The 17,320-nt window shown below is 48.3% G+C and overlaps 1 protein-coding gene across 1 annotated transcript in view; it reads left to right on the top strand.

Moving 5' to 3' along the window:
* The window catches only part of WDR45B (WD repeat domain 45B), a 53,284-nt gene extending 37,437 nt beyond the window's left edge, over window positions 1-15,847 (top strand). Inside the window, exons 5-11 of the mRNA XM_037808686.1 lie at window positions 728-815; window positions 1,728-1,822; window positions 10,059-10,249; window positions 11,531-11,616; window positions 12,555-12,656; window positions 13,030-13,151; window positions 14,389-15,847. Of these exons, the coding sequence (XP_037664614.1) occupies window positions 728-815; window positions 1,728-1,822; window positions 10,059-10,249; window positions 11,531-11,616; window positions 12,555-12,656; window positions 13,030-13,151; window positions 14,389-14,495 (791 nt within the window). The 3' untranslated portion in view covers window positions 14,496-15,847. The remainder of the gene's footprint in view (window positions 1-727; window positions 816-1,727; window positions 1,823-10,058; window positions 10,250-11,530; window positions 11,617-12,554; window positions 12,657-13,029; window positions 13,152-14,388) is intronic.
* The last annotated feature ends 1,473 nt before the right edge of the window (window positions 15,848-17,320 follow it).

Below are 17,320 nucleotides of genomic sequence, written 5' to 3'. Positions count from 1 at the left end.
CCCAGTCGGGGTTGACTAAATGAGGACCTGGGGCTGCCATACCTCTGCATGTCCCCCTATAGGTCAGGGTCTCAAATGCCGTGGATCCGTCTCCTCCTGAGACCACTGACCACAGAGGCATTGAGTTGGTAGCCACAAAGGTCTAGAATACTGTGTGTGTGCACGTGTGGGTATGTGCGTGTACGTGGGTGTCTGGTGCTCATGGTGCACGTGCGTGCATGGGTACGTGTGCATATGTGGGTATTTGTGTTCTTGTGGGCATGGGTGCGTAAGTGTGCATGCATGCAGGTGCGCATGTGTACATGGGTGCCCTGTGGGTGCGTGTGCATGGGGAAGCATGTAGGTGCCTGTGTGGGTGCGTGTGGGTACACGTGTGTGGATGTGTTGCGTGTGTAAGAGAGAGTTGATTTGCCTCAGGGCTCAAACGGGTGTGCGAGAGCCCCGGGTGGAGGCAGAGGGAGTGGGAGCGAGTGTGGCTGCCGAGGAGTGTGTGGAGGGGCAGACCTGCAGGCCTCTGCTGCACTTGCCCGCGGTGCCCTTGCGGGGTCCAGCTGCCTGGCTGTGTGTCCGTGGCCTGTCCCGATGGGGAGCACACTGGGTCTGGGGGTGAAGATGAGGTCTCTGCCTGCCTGGGCATCTGTGGCCTGTGGCTTTGGGAAGCTCCCTGGAGAACCCGTGCACCACAGCCTGCTCGCTGTGTGGTAGCATGGCCTTTCTGATATTCCAGTGATGATATGGGACGACCTGAAAAAGAAGACGGTTATTGAAATAGAATTTTCTACAGAAGTCAAAGCAGTCAAATTGCGGCGAGATAGGTAGGTTTGGCATAAATAATTTGTAAAAATGTATTGTTCACTTTCTCTGAAGATACTGAAATATGTTCATGACAAAGGAAGAAATTTTTAGGGGAGCGATTTATGGAAACGTTGGCGACTGCATTTTAAGACCCTAAGGACTGCGGGGCTGTTGGCGTTGTGAGGAGGGCAGCGTGGGGGCTGCCCGACTCACGTGACGCCCCTCACCTCCTGTCCACCTTTGGCAGGGGCCCCTCCTTGTCCAAATACTCCGGGGGTACAGGACCATTTGGAAGTGTCTTATGGAGAAGGTGTCCTTGACTCTCCCCGGGGAAGGTGGCCAGATTTACTTGTCTGCCTTAATGATGTTTTAGGAGAATACGGAAATTTGTTCTAGCTCCTTGGGCAAGAAATAGCAAAGGTTCATTGGTTTGGATTTTGATTTGATATGACTTACATATTAAACTCTAAAATTTCCTCATCTGTTAGTTGTGGGAGGATAAAAAGAGGCTAAACAATTTTAATGTAAGCACTTGTGTCACCCCTGCATTTTTATGTAGGTTCATTCCAGTAATCTCAATATTTAAAAGCCCTTAAACCACAAATGCTGGAACCAAATCCAGGGTCTCCTGTAAGGGTGTACAGTGTCTTCCCTGCTCAGTCCTCACGCACTTGGTGGAATACGTGAGGGCCATTTTTCTGAACATCACGAAGTTGAGCCAGCCAGGCTTGTGCTCGCAGTGTGTTCACCTGCCCCTCAACAGAGGAGCTCAGATCAGGGGGTGACAGACACCCCATCCCCAGAACCAGGCTCGAGAACGAGCCTTTTTTGTATGTGGTGTTTGGAGTGTTGCTAAATTTCACAATGATAAGAATAAGAATCACGTGGAGTTTTGCTTGTGAGAAGAAACCTGACCCTGTTTTTCTTCTCAGAATTGTGGTTGTCTTGGATTCCATGATTAAAGTATTCACGTTCACGCACAATCCTCATCAGCTACACGTCTTTGAGACCTGCTACAACCCTAAAGGTGAGGAGTCTGGGGCAGTGGCCGGGAAGGGCGTGTCCTTGGGGCGCCTGTCTCCTCGGCTGGTCCTTACTGGGTAGCGCCACAGGGCGGGGGGTTCCGAAGCCCATCTGTGCCCCCCTCCCCCCACCCCGGGTACGCCGGGCCCTGTGGCTCAGCTCTCAGGCCAGTGGTCTCGACCTGACTGTGGCCCCCGGTGCGAGCGTCCCTGCTGGCGTGGTGCACCCAGCCCCTCCGGGAGCCGCCAAGCACAGCCCCGGAGCAGCCACGAGTCAGAGCGTGGCTGCAGCACTTCATCGTTTATCTCATCTCCTTAAATTCTTTATATCCCGGCTCTGGTGAGATACAATTTACATAAAAGTCATTCCTTTTTACTATGTAATTTGATAAATTCTGGTCCTCATATACGAGTGTGCAGCCACCACCACAGTCATGGCACATCGTGGTCCCGTCGCCCGGAGCGGTTTCCTCAGGACCCGCGGGGCCAGAGCCCCCTGCCCTCCCACCTGACCCTCAAGTTTGCCCATTCAGTTGGGTTTTGCGTTTTTCTCTTAGTGTGATATTTTTGAGATCTTTGTGTATATTATTATTTTATTCCTTTTATGTTGCTGTGTAATAGTCCATGGGGTGGGTATACTACAGTTTGTTTATTCATTGAAGAGTTTTTGGCTTTTATGGATAAAAGCTGCTATGAAAGTTCATGTGGGTGTCTTTTCTGTTGGGTAAACACTGAGGAATACAATTGATGGGTCATATTTTAAGTGTATGTTTTACTTTATAAAATTCTGTCAAAATATTTTGCAAAGTAGCTGTATCATTTTGCTTTCCCACCAGTAATTTATGAATGTTCCACTTTAGATGCCTGCAACGTATCCTCATTTGTCATTCTTTTTAATTTTGGCCGTTCTTCTGCATGTGTAATGATACCTCATTGTGTAAGCATATTTCCTTGTGGTATTAATTTGCATTTTTCTGAGGACTTTTTTACTGTTTATCTGCCATTGATAGATCTCCTTCTGTGAAGTGTCTGTTCAAGTCTTTTGCCTGTTTCTAAATGCTATGCTTATTGAGTTGTAAGAGTTCTTTATATATTCTAGATACAGCTCTTTGTCAGACATATTTTTGCAAATCATTTCTCGATATATGTCTTGGTTTTTTCATTTATTTAACTGCCTGTCAGTGCTTAAAATTTTTAATTTTTATTTTGTGGTTCGTAATGTGTGCTGTTTAAGATATCTTTGCATAACAGATTTTTTCTGTTTCTGTTTTTTTTGTTTTTTTGTTTTTTGAAGTTTAATAGCTTTAAATCTTATGTCTAGGTCTTTGATCCATTTCAGGTTCATTTTTGTGTGTTGTGTGAGGTAGGGGCACAGGTTCATTTTTTTCTTCAGGGATATCCCATCTCAAGCATCATTTGTTGGAAAGGTTCTCTTTCTCCATTGAATTACCTCGGTGCCTTTGTTTGATCAGTAAGAGCAAGTTTTTTAAGATTCCGTATTCTGTTCCATCCATCTGTATTTCTATCTTTATGTCAATAGTATATTGCCTTGATTTCTGGAACTTTAAAGTAAATCTTGAAATTAGGTAATATAAATCCCCCAACCTTGTTCTTATTTTACCAAAAATATGTTGGCTATTCTAAGGCCTCTGCCTTTCCTTATAACTCATAGTATGAGCTTGTCTGTTTCTTTCAAAAAACCTGCTGGAATTTTAGCTGTGCTGCATCGGTTCTGTAGTTGAACATGATTATGTGAGTAGATGAATGTGGACGCCGACAGTGTCCAGTCTTCTGACCGGCCAGGGAACAGCGCTCCATGTGCTAGACCTTTAATTTTCTTTGGCAGTGTCGTGTGGTCTTTAGTGCAAAGGACTTGCACATTTGTCATTAAAATTATTCCTAGTATTTGTTTCTTTCTTACACTGTTGTTACGGAATTTTTTTTTATTTTATTTTTTAATTTTGCATTGCTAGTATATAGATTTTTTTTCCTGACCTTGTATCTTGCAGCCTTGTTAAATTCACCTATCTAGTAGCTTCTTTGTAAAATCCTTGGGATTTTCTTCATATATGATTTGCGGGTAAAGGCAGCTTTGCGTCTTCCTTTCTAGTCTTTATGCTTTTTCTTTCTCTTCTTGCTTTATTGCACTGGTTAAGACCTCCAGTGCCCTGCTGAACAGCAGTGATGAGAACAGGCATCCTCACCTGTTTCTGGTCTGGCATTGAGCCACTCACTGTTGGCTGTGATGTTGGCTGTAGGCTTTTTATGCCTGCTGTTCTTCAAGTTGGTGAAGTCCCCAGGTTTGCTGAGAGTTTCTGTCATGAATGGATGTTGAATTTTGTCAAATGCTTTTTTTTGCATCCACTGAAATGATTGTATGGTTTTCTTCTTTATTTTTGATTTGGTGAATTATACTGTTTGATTTTAGAGATAAACCCTACTGTTCATAATGTATTTTCTTTTTTTTAATATGTTACTGGATCAGAGTTCCTAATATTTTGCTGAGGATTTTACATCTATATTCATGAAGAATTATGGTCTGTAGTTTTCTTTCTTTATAGTGTCTTTGGTTTTGGTGTTAAGGTAATGCTGGTTTCATAAAATGAGTTGGAAAATCTTTCTTCCTCAATTTTCTGGGAAGTTTTGTATAAAATTGGTATTATTTCTTCTTTAAAGTTTGATAGAATTCACATGAAGACTTTTTGGCCTTAATTTTCTTTGTGGGAAGGTTTTTAATAAGTTACATTTAATTTGATCTTTTCCTATTAGATGTAAGGGCTATTCAAGCTTTCTGTTTCTTCTTGTGTCAGTTTTGGCAATGTCTTTTGGGGACCTCATATGTTTCCTCTATATTGTCAGATTTACTGGCAAAGCTGTTTATAATATTCCCTTGTTAAATATTCTTTTGTTGTCTTTGTGAGCTGTGTAGCAATGTTTTCATTCCTGATTTTGAGTCTTGGTATCTTCTCCCTTTTTGTCTTTATCAGTCTAGCTAGTGGCTTATCAATTTTACTGATCTTTTCAGGGACTAGCTTTTGGTTACATCGATTTTTCCCCCCTATTGTTCATTTTTTATTTCACTGATCTCCGCCCCCACACCCCGCCCCTTTAGAAATTACTCCTTCTACTTTCTTGTTTTCTAATTTTTTTTCCCCCTTCAACTGGGAACTCGGATTGGTTTTTGACCATAGGTTCTTATTTAGTATAAGCATTCAGAGCTATAAATTTCCTTTTAAAGATGCTAAGCATACTTATAATTGTGCCTAAGAGTCACCCCCAGAGAACCTCTTTTGTTGCTCAGCTGTGGCCTCTCTCTCTAAGCCAACTCTGCAGGTAAACTCACTGTCCTCCCCTCTATGTGGGACATGACTCCCAGGGATGTAAATCTCCCTGGCTCTGTGGAACATGACTCCCAGGGATGAGCCTGGACCTGGCATCGTGGGGTTGAGAAAGCCTTCTTGGACCAAAAGGGGGAAGAGAAATGAAACAAAATAAAGTTTCAGTGGCTGAGAGATTTCAAATACAGTTGAGAGGTCATTCTGGAGGTTATTATTATGCAATATAGATATACCTTTGTAGTTTTTTAGTGTATTGGAATAGCTATAAGGAAATACCTGAAACTGTTGAACTGCAACCCAGTAGCTTTGATTCTTGAAGACAATTGCATAACTATGTAACTTACACAATGTGACTGTTTGATTGTGAAAACCTTGTGGCTCACACTCCATTTATCCAGTGTGTGGATAGATGAGTAGAAAGATGGGGACAAAAAGTAAATGAATAATAGGGACGGATGAGGGGTTTGGGATGTTTTGGGTGTGCTTTTTTACTTTAATTTTTATTCTTTTTGTGTGTGTGTTAATGAAAATATTCAAAAATTGATCATGGTGATGAATGCACAACTATATAATGGTACTGTGAACAATTGTACACTGGATGATTGTATGGTTTGTGAATGTATCTAAATAAAATAGAATTAAAAAAAATTTTTTTAATTTCCTTTTAAGTATTCCTTTAGTTGTCTTCCAGAAATTTTGATATGTTGTGTTTTCTTTTCATTCTGTTTGAAATCTATTCTGATTTTCCTTGTGATTTCTTCTTTGACCCATTGATTATTTAGAGATATGTTGCTGAATTTTCCAGTGTTTGATCTTTTCCTAATTATTTTACTGATTTCTAACTTAAATCCATTTTGGTCGTATTATATTCTCTGTATCAGTGGTCAGCATACTAGAGTCTGGGCCAAATCTGGCCAAACCTGTTAGTGTGTGTGTTGTCTGTGTCATTTGGCTCACAGAGCTGAAGATATTTACCTTATGTCCTGTTGCAGAAAGTTTGCCAACCCCTGCTCTGTGTGATTTTAGCATTATTAATTTTATTGATACTTACTTTGCAGCTCAGTATATGTGGTCTATTCTCAGAAAGATGGTATATTTTGCCATTGTTGGGTATAGTATTTTATCAATATCAACTAAGCCAATGTGGTTGATAGGGTTGTTCAGCTCTGTATTTTTGCTGATTTTTTGTCTGCTTCTTTCAATTACTATTTTTGCACATGCACATTTATGATTGTCTTCCTAAGAATTGATCTTTTTATCAAGTGCTATTCTTTAAACAAACTGTCTATATTTTATCTGAAGTTATTATCACTACTCCAGACTTCTTAGGCATGTTGTTTATGTGGTATATCTCCTTTTCATCCATTTGTTTTAAAACTACCTGAGTCTAAAGTGTTTGGTCTATTAATATTCATTGTAATTATTGATATGGTTGGCTTCGGGACTACCTTTTTATTACTTGTTTTCTATCTGTCTCTGTTTCTTGTTTCTCTCTATATATTTTCCTTTTAATTTTCTTACTGGCTTTTTAACTGTATTTCTTACCATTATATTTTAGTGGTTGTTTTAGGGGATTGTATATATACTCTTGACTTCTCACAGTCAGCTTAACAGCATTACACCACTTCACATACAGTGTAGAAACCCCGTCGTCAGCTGGGTCATATCTTCCCTGTCCCGTCCTTTATTTTGTCTGAAGGCTACATGCCTTATAAACAACACATTTCAATGTTATGCTTTTGGCTTTCACAGTTAGTAGATTATAAAGAAATTGAGAGGGAAAAAAGCAAAAAGTAATCTTACAGGTCTTCATGACCAGGAACTTGGCTATGGATTCTTGGATGTGACACCAAAGCACAAGCAACAGAAGAAACAACAGATAAATTTGACTTCATCAAAATTAAAAACTTCTGTGCATCAAAAGTAATTATGCAGAAAATGAAAAGTCAGCTTACAGAATGGGAGAAAATAGTTGCAAACTGTTTTATCTGATAAGACTTAATACCCAGAATATATAAAGAACTTTAAAAATGCAACAAGAAGACAAACAAACCAGTTTAAAAAAGGGCAAAGGATTTGAATAGACATTTCTCCAAAGAAGATTTATGGCCAATAAGTACATGAAAAGGTGTTCAGCATCCTTAACCATTAGGGAAATGCCAAATCAGAAACCACAATGAAATACCACTTTACATATACAAGGATGGCTATTATGTTTAAAATGGAAAATAACAAGTGGTAGAGAGGATACAGAGAAATTGGAACCCTGGTGCGTTGTTTGGTAGGAATGTAGAATGGTGCAGCCGCTGTGGAAAGCAATATGGTCCCTCAAAAAGTTACGTGTGGAATTACCCTATGACTTGGCAGTTCCACTTCTAGGTACAGACCCAAAGAAAGTATAAACAGGGTCGCAAACAGACGCAGGGCCACCAGTGTTTATAGCAGCATTATTCACAACAGCCCAAAGATGGAAGTTGCACAAGTGCCCATCAGCAAATAAACGGGTAAGCACAATGTGGTCCGTGAGCACTGTGGAATATCATTTGGCCATAAGGAAAACGAAGTCACGAGAGATGCTGCCACATGGAGGAAGCTCAGCGCACTGTGCTCGGTGAAATGAGCAAGGCACACACACAGGACAAACACCGAGAGTGGTCTAGAAATAGCGAGAGCCTGCATATCTGCCCCTGGGCACACCGAGGCCACCACAGCCTCCTCTTGTTGCTTTGACTGTGATTTTGGAGTTGTCGGTGCTGTTGAGGTAAAGCTTTTCTGCAGTGGCTGATCCCACACTCGGTGACTTGGGTTTCGCTGGTGGGGATGTCCCTCCCCTCAAATGGCATTCCCTGTGGTTGGTGTGCCCCCAGCCAGCCCCCTTTCCATGTTTTCGCACACAGGTGGGCTCTTTCTGGCACTGGCAGTAAACCAGCTCTGGGCCATCTGCCAGCTCTCCTGCCCCATCCACACTGGTTCTCCCGTTGCTCTTTGTGAAGGCTTTGCTGGCAGGGCAGGTCATGGCACCCTGGCATTTGTGGTTCGTTTTTCTGCTACAGGTAGTTTGGAGCTTGGACTCTGTCTTCCAGTTAGGCTGAGGGCTGGGTTCTGTGCCGTTTCTCTTTCCTCCTCCTTCCAGTTGTCCTTTGGGGGCTGCCAGAACCCCCAGTGACGATTGTGGAGTCTTTGCGTGAGGAGTTCCTTCCTCTCGGAGCAGCAGAAACTGGGCCCACGGAGGCCAAGGGGCTCCCCAGTGTCCTGCTGATAGGCCAGAGCAGGGTTTGAATTGTGTCTGTCTGTCCTCTCAGTTCCCCTGTACCAGTTTGCTGTCAATATGTTTTGGTAGTCATTGAGATTGTCTGCAACTTTTGCTATCATGAAACACGTGGTAAACTTCTCAGTCAAATGAAATGGTGGGCTGATTCCAGAATGCTCTGGCAGTAGCACGTTATGGTCTGTGTGTTCCGTCTCGCTGTGGGGGTCCCGCTGTCTGGGCTCAGAGCACATGGACGGCTCAGGAGCAGCAACACCAGTCGGCTGTGGTTGGCAGAGGCGTCTCTTCTGACAGCTGCTAACGGGCTTCTTAGGCCCGGCTTGCTGTGGGGATCCTGAATAAGATGGGTGTGCTCCCGCCTCTCCACCGTTGCTCCTTGCTCACACTTGCCTGTGCTTGGAAATTTCTTTCTGATCTTTCAAACGCAGAAGCCAAAGAAGGCCTAAAGTAGTGGAGAGAGACGCTGGGGCAGGTTGAAAGGAATTGCAAACGCGTCTTCTCTCCCCAGAAGCAACAGGATTGCACAGCCTCAGGCTACCCAGCAGTTTTTGTAAGATACCGCCAGGCCAATACTAGAATTTATATGGGAAGGCAAAGGGCCTAAAATGTAGAATAACAAAACGATTTTGCGAAAGGAAAGCAAAGTTGGTGGGATCACAGTACCCATTCTCACGCCTCCTGTGAGCTGAGTTCACCGGGACGGTGCGGCGCTGGCTCAGCGGGCAGAGCTGAGGCTCCAGAAACACGCAGACGCGGTCCATGGAGCTTGGCTTTCAGACAGTGCCGCAGCGACGGCAGTGCCGGTGCGGTTGGCTCCAGATCGCTTCCCCTCAGGAGCGCTGTCAGGCGTGGGTTGGTGCGGAACACGCTGAGCAGACACCGAGCGTCGGAAGGGAGCAGGTGGTGCTGTGGCTGCTCCTGGCCGCCCCTGGTGGAGAGGTAGAGGAAGTTACAGATCAGGAGTAAGGAGAGTTGAGGGTGCACGTCACCGGCAAAGCCTGCCCCTGTTCTGAAGAGCGGTTCTAGAACCCTTCTTGTGGTTTGCATTGATCGTCCTGGGGTGACCTGCTCTGACCTGTGTTTTGACACCTCAGTGAAGAGAAGCTCCTGTGAAGACGAGAGCGAGCCTCTGTTGGGTTCTCACCTTTGGGGCCTAGCTTTGGTGCCCTGTGCGTTTGGGGTGAGTGGGCTCTGCACAAAAACCCCACACAGAAAGCAGCGTGGCGCCGCTAGCACCCCATCCCTCTGTCTGCCCGGCATGCTCGGCATGCACGGCGGCCCGTTGCTGCCGTCCACCCCCCACCGGCGTTTCCGACTGTGGGCCACCAGGTGCCGTACGCAGGCCTGTCCTTCCCCCTCGGCGGCCAGGCAGCGACCAGCACCTGTGAGCGCCACCTGGTCACGCTCGCTGGTGCTGAGTCGTTTGGCAGGTTGTTTCCAATTTCGAGGGGTCTCATTGGCCCTCTGACATCTTTCACGGTCAGAAGTGTTTAAATTCCGATACAAACGAAAATCCATGAACTTCTGAAAATACGTTTTTCTTCTTTACGACTCAGGTAGAGAGTAGGTTTCGGCTGTGGGATATCAGGATTTTGGAAACCGTCAGGAGTCATTTGTAATTTTCTTTGCCTCCAGGTCTTTGTGTTTTGTGTCCAAATAGCAACAACTCCCTCCTGGCCTTCCCGGGCAGCCACACGGGCCATGTGCAGCTCGTGGACCTGGCCAGCACCGAGAAGCCCCCCATGGACATCCCCGCCCACGAGGGCATCCTGAGCTGCATCGCCCTCAACCTGCAGGGGACCCGGATCGCCACGGCCTCGGAGAAAGTGAGCGCGTGCTGGAGGCGCACTCCAGTCCCTTGCGTCCCGGGGCCCTCTCAGGCGGGTGCCCAGGCTGGCCATGGCATCGGGGAGGCCGCACGTTGTAACGTGTGAGAGACGTGAATTAGCGAAGATCCAAACATGAAACAGACGCGCAATAATCGGATGCCACCGTACCGTGATTTAAAATGTTGGCCATGTTGTCCTTTGGCTTCCTGATGTGAAAACAGTTAAACATTTTTTTTAATTTTTAAATCTGGATTTGTTCTTTGTTTAAAAAGGAAAATGGATGTCTTTTACTATAGTTTTTATTTAGACATCCAGCCTGGTGTCAGTTTGCAGGAAGTGCAGCTTGTTGGAGGCTGTTTGCCCTGCTGCGTAGACGGGGTCAGGCTCCAGCCTCGGTGTCTGCTCTGCTCGGCCAGCACTGGTCCCTAAGCTGATAGACATGAGGTTTCTGCATTTTTAAGTATGTTTTTTCTTATCCTTTGTAAGAATTCTTTAGATTCTCTCTCCCTATCCACCTCCCTGGAATCGAATTTTTAAAATCTCTGTTACGGAAGTGGGATCATGTGTGTGATTTTCTGCTTCTGACTTTTTTTCATCCCAGTCGTGCCCTCCAAGTCAGGCACTGTAAGTTGGATTCTGCAGAAGTTAGGGTGTTTGTCTAACACCCCACAGCTCGGGGTGTCCCCTCTCCCTCCCATGAGGAGTGGCTGGGTTGAAGAATGGAAATATTTTTTGTTTTAATGGATGTCATAGCTGTCCATGAGCTGCCCTCGGAGTTAGCCAAGGAATTGTCTTACTTGGGGAGATGTTAACAAATTCCCGAAGAGATTTTTCAACCCATCCCCAAGGAGCATGACACCTGGGTAGTCCTTGGGCGCCTCTCTCGGGAGAGCAGAGGGGACGTGGGGCAGCTCCCATCACTCTCCTGCCCGCCCGGTCACAGCAGATGGTGGTGTGGGTGTCGAACCGCCCGTGGGAGGCGCGACTGAGGGAGTCGGTGGGATGGGAAGCCCTTCTGGGTCTGGGGGTTTCCCTGATGAGCCTCCCTCCGAGCAGACCGCGCAGGCCTGGCCGGGAGCTGGCCGAGGCCACAACCCTCTTGCCAGCCCCGGGAGGCTCTGCGCCGTCAGCAGGCAGGGCTGGAGCTTGGTTTGGGATGATGTGGACGAGTCTGGGATGGTGGCTTTAGGCTCAGGGGTTTGCGACTGTGAATCAGTTCAGAGAACTACAAAAAAGTTGTGAATCTTTGATAATAAAACCCTTCACTGTTTTTCAAAGGGGACCCTTATAAGAATATTTGATACTTCATCAGGGCATTTAATCCAGGAACTACGGAGAGGATCTCAAGCAGCAAACATTTACTGGTGAGAATATACGTACCTGCCCCAGGGAATGGCCTGGCTGGGTGGGTGGCATCGCGTGGGCTCTGGGGGCTGGGCCACCCCAGGGGGTGAGAGGGGCTGCTGGGCGCCAGGGCCAGTCTCTGCCCTTCTAACTTCCTTGTTAGGCACACGAATGGAAGGAAAATGGGAGTGGACTGCCATTGTAACCCCATCCCTTTGCTAGTTTTAAGTCGTCTCCTCACAACTCTCCAACTGAGCTTCCTGTAGCATTTAAAGCAGACGCTGGAGACCCCGTTGGTTCACCCGTGGCTGCGTCAGCCCTTTCAGGGACCGAGTTGCTTTCTCGGAACAAGTTGCATGTTTGAGATGGCCTCGGGCGTCTGTGGCCTGGGTGGGGCTGGTCCCTGCTCCAGGGGTCCATGTGCGATGGCCACCGCCAAGAAGCGAGGGGCTTCCTCAATCCTGGCCTTTGCTGGTGTTGAGCAGCCTTTGGGTTTGTGAGATACAAGCGCAATTAATTTATGAATTTAATGAATTTGCCTGTGTGGCTTCTGTCTGCTCTCAGGGAGAGGGACGTTCATCCCACCAGCCACCTGGGGCACACACAGGCCCCTGCCTGTGACAGAGCAGGGGGGTAAATGGGGCCAGCTCAGGGCAGCTGAGTCTGCTTTCTCACCTGGGTCTCACAAGAGCTGCTTCGGGGGGTGTGCGGAGGGGTGCAGGGAGCCCTGTCCCTGTCCCCGGCGTCCAGCCTGCCCCACTGGGGGCCGCCGCCGTGGAGGGGCTAATGTGGCTGTGACTGTTGGTCCTGTGGGGACAGCTGGCTGCTTGTTGAAGGGGCTCCATGGTGACGGATCTTGAGTTTACGGAAAGGCTGTGCATGTGGCGTGTTGGCCCCAGGGGTGGGTCTGGCCCCTGTCGTGTTGGCCTGAAGCTCGGTTGGGTCGGTTTCTCTGCAGCATCAGCTTCAACCAGGATGCCTCGCTCATCTGCGTGTCCAGCGACCACGGCACGGTGCACGTCTTCGCTGCTGAGGACCCTAAAAGGAACAAGCAGTCCAGGTAGGCCTGGCGGCCCAGACCGGGGCCCTTCCCGCTTCTGGTTGCCGTGGTTCTTGGTGTCTGGGCACCGAGGCAAGCGCCTCACCTCCCCGGAGGTGCTCTGGGGACTCCAGGCTGGGCCCAGAGCCGGCCGCTTCCTCGCATGGAGTGTTCAGAAGATTGAAGGGCTAGGGTCACTTATGAAGATTTAGGGTTTTCTTGTGAGAAGTAAAATACAAACTTAAGTGGAAAAAAATAGAATTTTAAAAAAATTATTAAGGTTGAGATTATATTAAAGTTTAATTCTAACAGCATTTTGAGTTCAAGCAGATGAATTTTCTGTACCTTTTCACTTGGTGAATGTAATATCTTTTCTTCTTCCTTTTCTTCACAGTTTGGCGTCAGCTAGTTTCCTTCCAAAATACTTCAGTTCCAAATGGAGTTTTTCCAAATTTCAGGTTCCCTCAGGCTCTCCATGCATTTGTGCCTTTGGAACAGAGCCAAATGCCGTCATTGGTGAGTGTCCTCTGCTCTCCTGCACCATGAGCCTCACACCAGCACACCCCCGCCCCCGTGACCCCTGGGCCCAGAAGGCGACCCCACCTGTTCTAGTTTCTAATGCTGCCAGAATGCAAAACACCAGAGATGGATTGGGTTTTATAAAAGGGGGTTTATTTGGTTACACAGTTACGGTCTTAAGGCCATAAAGTGTCCAAGGTAACACGTTAGCAATCAGGTACCTTCACTGGAGGATGGCCAATGGCGTCCGGAAAACCTCTGTTAGCTGGGAAGGCACGTGGCTGGTGTCTGCTCCAAAGTTCTGGTTTCAAAATGGCTTTCTCCCAGGATGTTCCTCTCTAGGCTGCAGCTCCTCAAAAGTGTCACTCTCAGTTGCTCTCGGGGCGTTTGTCCTCTCTTAGCTTCTCCGGAGCAAAAGTCTGCTCTCAGTGGCCATCTTCAAACTGTCTCTCATCTGCAGCTACTCTTTTAGCTCCTATGCATTCTTCAAAGTGTCTCTCTTGGCTGTAGCTCCTCTTCAAAATGTTGCTCTCAGCTGCACTGAGTTCCTTCTGTTTGTCAGCTCATTTATATGGCTCCAATGATTTATTTTAGACCAATCCTGAATGGGTAGTATAACACCTCCATGGAAATTATCCAATCAGAGTCATCAGGCACAGTTGGGAGGGGCGCATCGCCACAGAAACACTCAAAGAATTACAATCTAATCAACACTGATAAGTCTGCCCCACACAAGATTACATCAAAGATAATGGCGTTTGGGGGACATAATACATTCAAACCGGCACACAGCCCCAGCCCCTGTGCCCCCAGGTGCAGACAGTGACCCTGCCCCAGCCCTTTGTGACCCCCAGGCCCAGACGGTGACCCTGCCCCAGCCCCCATGACCCCCAGGCCCAGACGGTGACCCCGCCCCAGCCCCCATGACCCCCAGGCACAGATGGTGACCCCACCTCAGCTCTGCTGGCCAGCCATTTAAAGGGAGGTCATCCCTGGCCCCCTTCCTCACCCCTGAGGTTTCCCCAGGCAATTGTTGGGGCTAATCTGTGGTTTAGCCAACTTCAGTTCAACTCCCTGAACTGCCAGGCCTCTTCCTGGCTTTGTTTGGATGAGGATGTGGGAGCCTCTTGAACCTGCCTGTGATAACCGAGGCACCAACCGAGGCAGGCAGGGCCCTGTTTGTTGTTTAGCTCAGCAAGAAATATGTGGATAAAACGGTTTCCTTGTGTTGCAGCAATTTGCGCAGATGGCAGCTACTACAGATTCCTCTTCAGTCCTAAAGGGGAGTGCACACGGGACGTCTACGCCCAGTTCCTGGAAATGACCGACGACAAGCTGTGACTCTCCGGGGCGGGGGTGTGTGTGCGGCCAACACCTGTGGCCAGCCACTCCCTCGCTGCATGGGGCTCCCCAACCCCTGGTGGTGCCAGCACCCTACGGGCCTCGGTGGTGACACACTCAGGGACTGTCTGAGGATCCGGGGACCCTTGGTTTTGAAGCCATTCGGGGCTGTTGCTTCCCGAGAAAGGGCCCCCTTTCCATGCTGAAGTGAAGAACAAGCACCCAGGCACGAGCAGATGGCGAGGGGCTTCGAGCAGTGCGCCCGGCCGCTGCCTGTTCCACGCCTGGGGGCTGGGGGCTCGGGTCAGCTGGGAGGCCAGTGGCAAGAGGATGGACCCGCTGGAGCGCATCTGCAGCAGCAGATCCCGTCCTCCTTCCTGCTTGGTGATGGGGAAGGGAATGAAATGTGTGAGAGTTAGATTTTACAGTGTGACAAGACTTTAGTAGAACAATACCAGCAGCTTGCCTTAGAAGAGCAGGGAGGAATTCCTTCTCCGCCTGTATCGAAGAACATGACACCGCTGTGTTAGGGAAAGTCTGTCCATTTCTCCTTGTGTGCGTTGTGGTCTCCTTGTGCCCGTGGGTGGGCTGTGAGCCCCTCTGCAGCGGCCCCGTCTCCACTGGCTCTTTTAGACGCAAACGCCGGAGTCCCACCCCGCCCCGTGACCCTGTGCACTGAGGCCTCTGCTCTGGGCGCGCAGGCCCGGCTCTGAGCGAGGAGGGTCCCTTTAATTCTGTTTCAAGCTCGGTTTCTCCGTTGTGTGGAGGGAAGAAAGCAGTGCCTAGACTTTACAGATCAGTCGTGGAAGGCAATGTCAGGTAGCTTAGATACGGAGGAAGCGTCCGACTTCAGCAGCAAGCGGTTGCACCCAAGAGCCTTTCTTTGCACACTGAGCAGATGCCCCAGACAGCCCGTCGGTCCCCCTGACGTCCTCACCATTGCCGTCTCCCAGCGTCTGTGACGAGAGCAACACACTAATGTTTGGGGAATGAAAGGCACATAACATTTTAAAACTTTTGGTAACTGATACAGGTTATGGGCTCTATCTATATTGTTAGTACTATCTGAGGTATATGTTTGATTTTCTTAAATTCCCTTTAAAGAGACTTTATTTTATGTTTTTCATTTCAGGTTGCAAACGTTTAAAATCTGCAGAGCAGCAGGTTTTCAGTTGTGCCGTTCCTTTGCTGTCATGTAATCAACTAACTTTGTACGTGGATTTTGATGTGAAGTATGCATGTTACTTTTATGTGTATTTAATCATGAAATTTAATTTTGCACACTTACTTGTAACGTTTCTTTTAAATAAAAGTGACTAATTTTTGTTGTACGCTTTACCCTAAAGGGGAAATAGGATTGCATTACGAAGCCACGTGTTTTCCTCGTGCTTTGGGGATCGGGGTCAGGCCGGGGCTTCATGGCCGCGCTCTGGGCAGGGTCGTCGTGTGGCTGTGGTGGTGCAGGATGCTGTGGAGGCAGCCGAGTGTTTCCAAGAGCAGAAAAAAAGAGGCCACAGGAGAAGCGGGTGTGGGGGCGGCGTGCACTGGCTGTGCCTGTGCCTGGAAGCCCCTCGTCAGCTGTCGCGTCAGCCAGCCTCGGGCACAGAGCTGCCTCCCCCGCGGGGGGCACCAGTGCTTGTCACAGCCCCCTCGCCACTGACCACGTTAGCTTTGTCTACCGTTTTAGGTCTGACCTTCATTTAATTTGTGTAATTGCTTATATTTTCTCCAAATATGTTCCTTCTGATCCAGCCAACTACACATTAAACGGGTGGGGGTGTCTGTAAAGGAGCGTGCGGGCAGCGTGGCGGCTTGACTGAGGCCAAGTTCCTGGATGCACAACCAGGGTGATGCCAGTCTGTCCTCAGTGTCGACAAGTATGAGGCCAGGAGCAAAGATGGCACGGGACAGCTGCGGGGGGCGCCCGCCCGCTGGTGAGCACAGGGTCTGCGTGAGGGAAGCCCTGTGGGAGACAGCTGCCCGTGCTCCGTGGGCACTCACCGTGTCGTCAGCTGTGACTGGGACTCAACAGGCACCTGTGTACGGAGCCACCAGCCAGGCTCCCTCCCAGGGTTCATGGCAGACCGTTTCTCACACTTGACCAGGAGGTGTGAGGCACGGTGTGGAGCTGGCAACAGGTGACAAGAGCCCAGCTCTCTTCGCCGCCAGCGCACGCTTTCCAGGCCCCTCATGGGTGCTGAATCCTGGGCCCTGGAACAAAGAAAAGGCCTTGCTTGGTGGTTGTGTGAAGTGTGCTCATGGTTTACTTTTCTGCCCACTGTTGATCTAATCACCACCTCAAGTGGCAAATCATTTACTGAAAAAATCTGTTCACCAGTTTTTCTGCCTCTGAACTCTCCAGGCTGTGGGCCCTTGGACAGAGCTGCTTCTCCACCTCCCAGGCCTCTCCTGCCTCCTGCTGGGGAGAAGCCAGGTCAGTACCTCCAGCCCCCACCCTCAGTTTCCCCAAGCCCTGAACACAGGCACAATGACCCTCTCAGGAGCACCACTGCGCTAGAGCCACGGCCCTGTCAGGGCCTTTAGCTCACCACGGCCTGTAAAATAATGCCACGGTGCAGGGCCTCCGCCAGCTGGAGCCAGTGGGGTCTCAATGGCACTTGTGTGAGACCCCTGCCACAGCTCCAGCGCCTTCTCCCTCTGGCTGTTAGCACTGGCGTGGATGGCCTTGTAGGGCCAAAGGCTTTTGTAGCTGTGTTTTCTCTCTGAAACCAAGCCAAGCGTCCGGACGATGGATCATTTCACATACCTGGGCACTGACTTCTTCCTGGAGTAGGCAGTGACTGATGACAATGCTTTTAGAACTT

The sequence above is a fragment of the Choloepus didactylus genome, chromosome 18, assembly GCF_015220235.1.
Source record: "Choloepus didactylus isolate mChoDid1 chromosome 18, mChoDid1.pri, whole genome shotgun sequence".
Taxonomy (NCBI): domain Eukaryota; kingdom Metazoa; phylum Chordata; class Mammalia; order Pilosa; family Megalonychidae; genus Choloepus; species Choloepus didactylus.
This window is presented reverse-complemented; position numbering and strand designations above follow the sequence as displayed.